Source organism: Sciurus vulgaris (assembly GCF_902686455.1).
Source record: "Sciurus vulgaris genome assembly, chromosome: 9".
Lineage (NCBI taxonomy): Eukaryota > Metazoa > Chordata > Mammalia > Rodentia > Sciuridae > Sciurus > Sciurus vulgaris.
The window spans coordinates 4,526,795-4,538,283 of record NC_136469.1 but is presented as its reverse complement, the minus strand read 5'-3'; the positions used below and the strand labels follow the sequence as shown (position 1 = coordinate 4,538,283).

Sequence of the window (11,489 nt, the reverse complement as noted above, 5' to 3'; positions counted from 1 at the left end):
ATTTCTAAAATATACTGCCTTCTTTCTTGTGAAATGAGATTAGATTATATCATTAAAATCAGCTCTTAGCAGACATTGGAAGAAAAAGTATAGCTTTCTGCCCAGGTCCTGTTTTGGATCCAAGTTTATACTGCCCTGTTCGTTTCAGGGCCACATACCAACTGGAGTATTTCCTTGACCGGTAAGTATTGTAGTTATTTGATTCCAGTCGTTCAAAAAAGAAACACTCGTCTGTGACACATTTCTGAAAAATAAAGGAAGAATTACTTGTTATTACACTTTTCGTGTTAAGTATTCATGACAGTACAGTGTCTGTCTGTCCAGCCAGCAGCAGTGGACTTGTCAGCAGGGCAGTCAAGTGAACAAGACTCAACAGACCAGACTGTCAGGGCTAGCAGGTGAGAACGCAGGCTGTCCGCAGGGCTGCAGTGGGATGACTCCAAGGACCTTTCCCTTCCTCCCACAACACACAGTGAGGAGTCACTGCAAGACCCCTCGGGTGGAACGGGAACCACACTGTCCGGGCCTGATAAAACAGGGTGCCCAGAGAGGGACATGCTCCGTGGCAGGAAGCACACTAGAGCCCAATGCTCTGGCTTCCAGCAGGTCTGCACGCTTTGTCCACGCTCCTCCCAGTCAGGAGGCCCAACCCCTGGGTCACCAAGCATTCCCACAAGTTCCAGTGAACCAGCACTAGGGGTGTCAGCCAGGGCAATCTTCCCAGGATAAAGAAGGTCTTCCGCTTCACTCACAGAAACACAGGTCCCCAAATTACAACAAAGACTTTCCAGGGGCTAAAGCTGTTTAGAGTATAAAGGAATAGTTCCTTGTATAGAAAATTGTGTTATATAATGTCAAAAATATACTGGGACATTATATTACACATGGTTAACAGTCTCTGAACAGGCACTGAGGAATAACAGACCGATTGCTGGCAATCTCTGGGAGTGGAAGGACTGTGCCTTTTTATTTCAGTTCAACTATACCATTTAAAAAAAAAAAAAAAAAAACTGCCTTTCAAATAGCTGGACCTGGAAATAAGATCCTAAGCAATGATAAGTCTGATAAGCTACCACACTGTAAGGTAAATGAAGAATTAACTTCACAGAGCACTGATAACGCCTTTGACTTTCAGGTGAGGGTATCATGTATCTACTCAAGGAAAGGAAAAGTCTGTGTATTATGAATATGTACCTATATCAACTGAATGATAAACTGAAGCACACGCTACATGGGCAATTTAAACGTCTGTAGTTATAAGTACAAGTAAGATGTGTTCCGTGAACACACAGTTTCACATTAAGCATACCAGCATCCAGCTTCCACTTCAATGAAGTTAGGGAACCACGTTTTTAAAATACCCACATTTAAAAACTTAAACCTTTTCCCAAAATTCTTGGTTCTAAGATAATAAGGCAAACAATGGCACAAACTGAGAAAACATAAATTAATAAGCACAAAGAAAAGAGCTGGCCCAATAACAAAAAATGAAAAGAACAGGGCTGAGAAGAACCTAAAAGCGACAATGTGCGTCTGCCACCCAGAGCAGAGGTAGGATATTCGCTCCCGCCGTCTGCTCTAGAGAAAGCACTTCGCTGGATTCCTCCTTGGCTTTAAGATTGTGAAAGCTGTTAACTGGATTTCTAAAACTTGAAATACAAATGAATAATTTGCCTATTATGCGACACATTACTAATAAACTTGGTCTTTCTGATGCAAATCAACCACAGGCAGCCTTACAGAGAAGTGTACCTTGCATAAAGACCCACCTATGCGGCACAGTCTTTGGTTGTTTATATAGATTCATGTGACAGGCACTTAAACCTAGAGTGACCTACACGGTCCAGACCCAGTGCCTGGCCTTTGGAGAAATGTATTCTGCTTTGCTGTGGCTCGAGTGTGTTCCCAAGGGCTCCTGTGCTCACCTTGGTCCCCTGTGTGGCAGTGCTAAGAGGGGGAGGGGCCTGGAGGGAAGTCAGAGGTTACTTAGGGCAGCACCGTTGGAAGAGACTTAGGGGGTCCTTAGATCTCCCAGTCACATGCTCCCTCTGCTGTCCACTTCCTAGAGGACCCCTTGCTAGGTGGCACTCCCTACAATTCTCGGCCTGATACTCACCCTGCTAATCATGTTTGCCTTTTGGGCCAGTTTCCAGTATTTCAAAGAAAAGGAACAATACCAGGAACCAAGTAAATACATGACAGAACCAACAGACTGTTCTGTTACAGAAGTTAGCTATACCTCTGAGAAACAGTGGAGGGAAGGGAAACTTGCTTCTGTACTTGCGTTCACCATGTAAATTTACTCAGTAAATTCCCTAAACGAGTATTTCATACATGACAACAAACCGTTATTTTTTAAATGTGGAATAGAGCCAACACCAAGAAAACCAGACATTACAGTCCAGTGTAAATCAGGGTCCTGCGCTCTGCCTCTTAAGTCCACGTGCTGTCTTCAATGGCTGTGACCGCAGCGTCCTCAGAGTGACAGGTGCGAAGTGATTTTCTAACCCTCATAACGCATGCACAGCTCTTCTCTCGTCACATTTCAAACTTAAGGAAAAGGGGATCATCAGAGGAACATCGCAGAGAAGCAGGTGAGTAAACTCCGAGAGCAGGCCTGGCTGTGTGTGGGCCTGAGCGTGGGGGTCCCTTAATTCATGGCTGCTAACCACTCCACCTGGAGAGCCAGTGGGCAGCATGCAGGACTGTGAGGAGCGAGCAGAGAGCTGGGCTGGTGGGAGCGGGGAACCTGAGGTTAGACCTCCAACCAGCATGGTGGCAGGAGGATGGATCCCAAGAGATTTCTGCCAACTGTAAATATTTTGGCTCCTACCCTGAGAAAATGGAGAGCTGCTAGGCTTTGGAGCAGAAAAGCACCGTGAACGGACATTTTTCCAGGATCATCCTCACTGCCAAGACCACAGGGGGCCCAAAGCAGAGGCCAGAGGTCAGTCCAAGGCTTGTTCAGTAACACAGGCAAGAGAAGGGAGGTTTGTTCGTGGCAGTGGCCGTGGAGACATAAGAAGATGGATCTGTCTTGAAGGCAGAGTGAAAGGGTTTCCTGACAGGGAGAGTGCAGTGTGAAAGAAGCAGGAGTCACAGAGGGCACTAAAGTCCCTGTGCTGTGACGGCAGACACCGCCAGCAGAGAGGGGGAGGTCTGAGAGAGAGAAGAGATTCACAGAAGGAGCAGATTCCCCCGTTTGCAGGTGTTGAGAGGAATGTTACATGTCCCAGTGTAGACGGGCACTTCCTCAGCAGCCGCTGCCAACAGGCACGCCCCTTGGCCTTCCTCCCCTCCGTTGATGCTGGTGACCACAGAACTGAATGCTGAAAAGTGCTTATTTATTTGGAATGCTAGGAAATATGTCATGTGCTGTAATCCCAATGAACCATTACTCTGAAGTCTAAAAGGTAAGGAATCCAAAAAGGAATGTGGAGGTGCACATATGAGAGCTGAAAATCCCCCTTATTTTAGTTGTGGGCAACACCTCAAGGTTTCCCCAGAGTCCGTCCACTTAACCAGCTCAGCTTAGAGCCCTAGAAGGGGGCTAATAATCCTTTGTTGACTCTGGAAATGATTTTAGATGGTACTGGGAATTTGGCCCCTTGGCATTGGGTGTCTGAGTAGGGAAGAACCTAATATGTAAAAGTGCACTCAACACTTAAAATAGTTTGATCTGGTTTTTCTCATAAGTATATACTGTGAAATTCCAACAAGGAAATTGTGATATATTTATACGTATTGAAAACCTGATCCCAAGAGCAGGTGGGAACTGCTAAAATACTAATGAGCACTGATGGACAGGGGCTGAAGACGTGAGTGAACCCACTGGTGTTTAGTTTAATATACAACCAGGTGGTTCAACGTAGAAAGGTCTGTGGGTGCCTACACAGCTTGTGCACGTGTCCCATGCTCTGCCAGCTGGCAGGGCTCAGGGCACAGACACCTCGGCACCAACAAGCGCACCCAGGCCTGGGGCCTGGTTTCTGATTCCGCTTTCAAATAAAAGGAGCCAGGCTTGCTTGGAGAAATGGCTCATTCCAGGCTCAAGTAGGAAATGTAAATGTGAGGCTGGAACATCTTGGTGGCCTGACAGTGAAGGGCTTGAAATAAACACCTGGATAAGGCCATGTCACAGAGCCCAGGCACCAGTGAGAGCTCCATTGGCCATAGCTACAACCACCAAAGCAGCAAAGGGAAGAACACGGCATTAGATTACAATCCCAAGTATAAAAGGTCCATGAAGATACACCAATAAGTGACTAAAGATAATAAATAGAGAGCTAGTGCAGTGGCTCCTGCCTGTAACCCAGCAGCTCAGAAGGCTGAGGCAGGAGGATCACAGGTTCAGGCCAGCCTCAGCAAGTCCCTCCCTCAAAATAAAAAGAGGGGCTGTCAGTGGTAAAGTACCCCTAGGTTCTATCCCTAGTAACAAAAAAGTAAAAATCAAATGGAGAATGGACCAATCTCTCATGTAAAAACTAAATAAATAAATAATCTATGTAGACATGGCTCCCCCTCCAGAAGGCAGAGGAAACCGGGCACACCACCTTCCAGTGTGGACTGTGGTATGGCCATTTCTCTCTCCAGAGTTCAGGGAGGGAAGAGCAACTCCATGGTGAAGACAGAAACCACCACAGCGGAAGGGCAAGGCCCAAGGACAGAAGGCCCCACCCGGTGGCCTCCTCCCAACACTCCCAGTTCATCCCACTCCCAGAAGCCACCCTGAGGCCTCCGACCAGCACTCCTGCTATCACAGTAACAAAACGAAGGGAGGTCTAAAAACACGGTCAGAATCCAGACAGCACCAAGGAGACACCGTGACTAAGTCTGGTGCGGGCTCGGATCACTAGGTAAGAGCTGAGAAAAATGAATGAAGTATGGAATTTAGGCAGCAGCTCTGTATCAGCACTACATGATACTCTGGTAGGTCCGTTAGTCCTAAAGGTGGACCCCAGAAATACGAGAAAGGGCAGGGAGAACGGAGACATTTTCTACACTACCTTTACACTCTTCTGTAAACTCACACTATTCTAAAATTGAGTTTTATTTCTTTAAAAAACCTTATCCCAATTTGATCATTATACAGTGTATACATGCACTGAATTATCACACTGTGCCCCATAAATACATGAAATTACAACTTGTCAATTGAAATAAAAATAAGAATTTAAAAATTGTCCCCAGGAATTCAAATACTGCTGCAAAAAAAGAACCCCTCAAGTAACTGGACAGAGTAGCTCCAGTTTAATATGCAAACGCACCTCATTTATGTTTGTGCTCTACCATGCCCAGATGCACAGGTGTGTCCACATGAAACTGTATCCCTTAAGTGCAAATGCCAGGAGACCGCAGTCCCCTTCGGTGCCTACTGCTGTGTCTGCATCTGGCATGTCGTAAGCAACAGTGAACGTCTGCTAAGCTGTGCAGCGCATGATACTCTGGTAGTGAGTTACAATGAAAATACGGTCCAGTGTCTCTGTGATGTCTCAGTGGGACACAGAGAAACAGGACCAGGGGAGACCCAGCCCAGGAGCTAACATACGGAACGTGGGTTGACTCTTTTGACTACTGGGTCCCGGGAAACCACAGCAGATGGCCTTTCCAAGAGTCAGACAATCCTCACGTCACATCACAGGCTTTCTGCTGGCCAGGAAACCTGGGTCCAATTTTGCCTTGATCCCTCACCAACTTGTATCTTGGATCAAGTTCTTTAACTCCTCATGGCCTTAAAAAGCCTGAATTAGAGGATGTTAAGGTCCCTTCCAATTTCTGAGAGACTCTGCATATAGTAAGGAAGGAGAAAAGAACTGAGCCGCTCCCCTGGTCCCACACCCTCCCAAGCCCACCCACCGCCCGCAGGCGCTGGCCTCATGACTGGTCTACTGCTGGACTTCAGATCTGAGCCTTGTGGCCATTTCCCCATGGTCTGTTCCCGGGTCGTTCATTCTTTTACAGTACTTTGATTCTGCAGTCTTGGCTTATGAAGGCGTTTGCTCAATAGGAATCAGAAAAGGCTTCTGCTTACACCACTTCTGAGAAGTAAAAACAGACATGATGTAAGAATCAAAGTCGAGTGTTTCAGGACAAAATGAAAAACACAGATGGTGAAAAAGTTAAAAGTAACTTTGGTCTTAGTCTTGTAATATAAATAGGCCATGTAAATTTGTTAAGATTGGTTTCTAAAAGCAGCATTCTTATTTGGCAATACCCTCTGCATTTCATCTAGTATTTTCTCTTAAAAATGATACATGTTCCTCTCCTATTACTGTATGTTTCTGACAAATTTGATGAGTATAGATTGTGGCTCTGCACAAGTGAACCCTCAAAAATCTACTATTTTGCCAGGTCCGAGGTGGTGCACGTCTGTAATCCCAGTAACTCGGGAGGCTGAGGCAGGAGGATCACAAGTTCAAAGTCAGTCTCAGCAACTTAGCAAGGCCCTCAGCAGTTCAGTGAGACCTTGTCTTAAAATAAAAAATGAAAAGGGCTGGGGATGTGCCTCAGTAGTTAAGTGCCCCTAGCTCCAATTCCCAGTACCAAAAAAAAAAAAAAAAAAAAAAATGGGAAAAAACCCTATTATTTCTACTTTACTGTATTTATAGAATTCATTTCATTGTTAAGACCCCTCAAATAAGGAAGTTATTAAAAACTAATACTACAGTATTAAATGTATAGTGTCAGAGATTATTTACATCCTCCATTTCACTACTGTGGATCCACACAAGTTAATACTGAGATATTTTGCTCAGGGTACCATGATCTGTAGCACTATGTAGAAAACAATGTCCAACTTTCTAGTAGATGCAGATTAGTCACATTGTGTCATATAAATGCTAACATCAAGGTTGTTTGGTGACTGAAACGTCTACAATCAACCTCAGTATATGTAATTTTTCTTGAATCTGCAATTTTATGAACACTTCAGAAATCACAGATCCTAATATTTATTCTGGGCTTCTGGTTGCTCAGAGCAACAAAATTTATCCTGCTATGGAATGGAGTAGGAGTCTGTTGCATATTAAAGAACTACTCAGCTCTAACCTCCAAATACAGGCTCTGGCAGTTAAAAATAGTCACTGTTTGAACTTTCACATTTCCCAGCTTTGAAAGGCCAAAAGGCATCTTAAGACCCGGTTCACAAAGCTGTTCTTAACCTGACTGCATTCGATCCATCACACGTGAAGGTGTGGGCAACAGGCACACACTGGCCTCCTGTCCTCCTCGCGGCTGGCCCTGACCCCCCTGCTCTCTGAGAAGGAACTAGAAGGTCTTGAAGTCGCTTCAGGAGTCACACTGGGGTAAAATGCGGAGCCCCCAGGGTCGTGCTGTGCACAGTAGACTGAAGCAGGCCCAGGTGCAAGAGCAGGGCGGAGAGCACCTCGGGCCAGCAAGGCTCTAGCTTCTCCAGACACAGGCGCCCTGCATCCCAACCACTGCCACGGTGGACTGAGCACCGTCGGTAAGCACCTCTCAGCCTGAAGATGGCCAGACCAAGTGAGCAAATCTGAACTGCTGCTGAGAAGGCAGGGCGGCCGGCCACCACGCTGGATGGAAGGCTAGATGTGAACTCGTGACCCTGGCAGGAGAGGCCCCACGACGGAGCCCAAATGTCTTCCCAGGAGACTCAGAAATCCTGAATCGTCAATTCTGTGACAGCTGTGCGTTGTCCCTACAGAGAATTTCTGATAAAAATGCTCAGTGTCGAGGCTGGGGTTGTGGCTCAGCGGTGGAGCGCTTGCCTAGCACATGTGAGGCAGTGGGTTCAATCCTCAGCACCACAGAAAAATAAATAAAATGAAGGTAGCGTCCATCTACAAGTAAAAGAAAAATTTTAAAAAATTCTCAGCATTGCTGAGCTGACTCTTACTCATGAGCTTTGTGGAAAGCTAGTTCCTAACAATCTAGGGAGACGGAAACACAGGAAGACTACAAACGAACCTAAGGCCTCTGACAGCTCTTAACTAAGGAAGAAACCAGAATGCTCCACGCTTCTATGGGGCAGGTGCAACTCTTCAGGAAGTTTAGTTTCTATTTGCCAAAAAAAAGTCAGAAGTCACAGAATTCTAACTTGCAGCAAATTGTGTAAGAATGAGACAACATATTGGCCCAATTATACTGTTATGTAGTGCATATACACTTAGGTAACAACAAATCTCACTGTTGTGTACAACTCTAATGCACCAATTTAAAAAAATGTGAAAAAAAAGCAACAAAAAAACAATAAAACAACAGTTCAGCTTTCAGGTCTACTGTCCTTTAAATGTGTCTCCTCTCTGACGTAACTCAGTCATTTTAAAGATGCACTAAAGGAGAGTAGGTTGTTTGTATCACTTTCGACAACTGTGGGGCTGTTCATGACTATAGATGTACCAATATTCCTGTCTATATTGAGATGAACGATGCCTCCAATGACTATCTTACAGGGTCACTAAGATCACAGGCCACTGGATCTTCTAATCTCTATGCCTTTGTTATGGTTTGGATCTTTGATGTCCCCACAAAAACTCATGATTTGAAAGCATAGCACCTAAAACAACAACATTCAAAGGTGGCATGTTTAGGCAACAGTTAGATTGTAGGGGCTGTAATCTCAGTGAATTAATCCATTTGGTGGATTAACAATGTGAGTGACTACTGGCAGTAACTGTAAGCAGGTGGAGTGTGGCTGGAGGTGAGTCAGGGGGTTGGCCTTGGACTACATCTGTCCCTGACCCCCCTGACCCTCTCTCTCCCCCCCCCCCGCCCTCTCTCTCTATCTCTCTCTCTCTCTCTCTCAATGCTTTCTGACTATAACAAGCTGAGGAACTTTCCTCCACCATGCCTCACCTCAGGTCCCAGGAGCCAGCCAACCATGGACTGAGACCTCTAAAACCATGTGTCCAAAACAGACATTTTCTCCTTGAAGCTGCTCTTGCCTGGTATTTTGGTCACAATGATGAAAAGCTGACTCACACAATCTATAAGACCAAAGAGTCACAACTAATCTCCAGGCAGCCCCTGAGCCTGACCACAGCAGACACAGACAAGGTGGAAGTGTTCAGACCATTGACTAGTGCTGCCCATGCTCGGTTATGACAGAAGCAGGTGACACACTGCCTTCCTTTCCTCTCACCCTCAACAGCTGCAGAGTCGTGACCATCGGTCACATCCTGAGGTGAGGCCCACGAGAGCTGCAAACCCCTGTTCTTCCTCTACTGCAATGTCAAAGTCACCCAAAATTATCTGCTGGCTCACTGTTCCGGGAAATACTTAAAATGCTAGTTTGTCAGATTAGCAAGCTGACAACAGTTTGGTAGGGAAAAAAAGCCATAGGGAGACTGAAGTGAAGTCCCAAGGAGTTGGTACTTTGGAGCTGCATTTCGACCTAGGAAGCCTCGTCCCTCCCGACTGAGCTACCAGCAACGCCCAGCCTAACCTGACATCTGCAGAGGCCTCCCTCCCGGCCCCGGCCTGACCCGTCTTCATTCCCAAGTGCTGTGTTTCTGGGTTACCTCACTCACGTGGAACGTCAGGTTTCCATCTGTGAAATAAAGGGGACCCAGTACTCTATGGAATAGGGTGAATGTGAAGACAATGCGTGTAAGACCCATAACGGAGATCCAGCGACGGCCACGGTGAGTGCATCAGCAGCCACAGCGCCCAGGAGACCCTGCAGCGCCAGGCCTTACTCACGGAAGCCAGCAGCCTCCCGTCCTCCTTCATGGCCAGGTAGCGGTTCGCACACACTCCCTTGATGGACACAACCCCTCTGTCTTCTGCTTGAAGCTGGAGCTTGACTGTAAGCAAAGGGGAAATTATTCTTGTAGCACCATAGAGAGAAGAGCCACGGCCACAGCAGGGCGACAGGCCTGCTGCACCACCGCCACCCCCCTGTAGGGAGGGCCCGGGGGACAGAGCGGGGACTCGGTCTTTTACTAGTGATCGGCTCCATCCCCGTCAGCTGTTCACCTTTTGGAAGTGAACATGTTTTTAGAGGACATGGAAATGTCCGTGCTGCTGCCTTTGCTGACACCTGATAAGAGGCGCGCCTAGGCCATTCAGCTCCAAGCTGAAAGTCCAGCTGCTCATTGCCGCCCTCAGGTGCAGCAGCCTCTCTCCCACCTCCCCTCAAGACAACACTACGGCACTCATCTTTCCTTATGGAAGGAACTGATGAAAACCTCTATTAAAAAGTGGAAAAACATTCTTATACTTTATGAATTATACAATGTGATGAAAGATTTCCAAAATAAAAGACCCTGTAATTGCTCCTTTGAATTATCAACTTGATTGGATTAAGAGATGCCGATGATTAAGAGGCTCTGGGTGTGTCCATGAGGGCGTGTCCAAGAATGATTGGCATGTGAGATAGTGAACTGGAGCCCCTCCCTAAGCATGGGCAGCACTGCCCAGTAGGATGGAATAAAAGCTGGAAGAACAAGGAAGCAGATGCAGATGCAAGCTCGGCTCTTCTTGAACGGGTTCTTGATCGCTGCTTGGATCATCTGAGAACATCAGACTCTTGTTTCTTCACTCTTCCAAAGCAGACTCTGCCAGTGATTCTCCAGGTAGTTTCCAGAAGCCTTGGTCTAGACTAGGGTAGCACTGTTGATCTTTCTTGTTCTGGGGCTTCTGCTTCTTAGACTGCTGGTTCTTCCAGCTCTCCAGCTGCAGACAGCCATTGTGGATAATCCAGCTTCTGGTCGTGTAAGCCAATCTAATAAATTCCTTTTTGTAAATCATACTTCCTGTTGAGCTGTTCCTCTAGAGACCCTGACTCATACAGACCCTAAGGAGGATGTCCTGTTACACTACATTATTAGTATTAAGCAGATTGTAGGAAAACCAAAAATCCAGATATTATTTGATTTTAGTGATAATGTAATATGGACAGATAATTATTGAACTGAAATGTAAATAAAGATTCCCCAGAATGTAATTTGACTAACAGATTTTACACAAAAAACAGATTCTGAGGGCAAATAAATTTAGGAAATTCCTGGTGAAGCCAGTTAACTCTTTATTAGCAAATTTCTCAGAATTTTTTTTAGCATAACCTGCATTGTAAATCATCATGAGGATCAAATATAAAATGCTTATTGAATTTATTTAGTAAAAGAACAAGTTTCATTCAGAAGTCATCTTATGGCCTATGAAGCTATCTAGGGTATTACTGAGCAATAGAAGAGAAAAAAAAAAGTCAAGTTTTAGAAATCAGCAAAATATTATTTGGATAACATTAGAAATGTAAAGTTAATTCAACTTTTCTTGGTGTTTGAAAGTAGGTAGAGGAACGGGTCAGGACAATGCAACTTGTGAAAGATGCTGAAATATTTATTAAATCCATTAGATATATCACAGTAATCATGTCAAATTATTTTCCTATCAAGAAAACAATATACAAGTAAAATGAGGCATGATACCTGCAATTAGCTTTACTCTGGTGATAAAAACTACTTCCTAATAAAGCAGGTAGGGCCAAGTGCAGTGGCACACACCTGCAA

The 11,489-nt window shown here is 45.5% G+C and overlaps 1 protein-coding gene across 1 annotated transcript in view; it reads right to left on the bottom strand.

The window, feature by feature from the left end:
- Window positions 1-57: 57 nt before the first annotated feature.
- FGF2 (fibroblast growth factor 2) overlaps window positions 58-11,489 on the bottom strand; it is a 45,610-nt gene continuing 34,178 nt past the window's right edge. Inside the window, exons 2-3 of the mRNA XM_079154027.1 lie at window positions 9,679-9,782; window positions 58-244 (exon numbers count right to left, since the gene is read on the bottom strand). Of these exons, the coding sequence (XP_079010153.1) occupies window positions 59-244; window positions 9,679-9,782 (290 nt within the window). The 3' untranslated portion in view covers window position 58. The remainder of the gene's footprint in view (window positions 245-9,678; window positions 9,783-11,489) is intronic.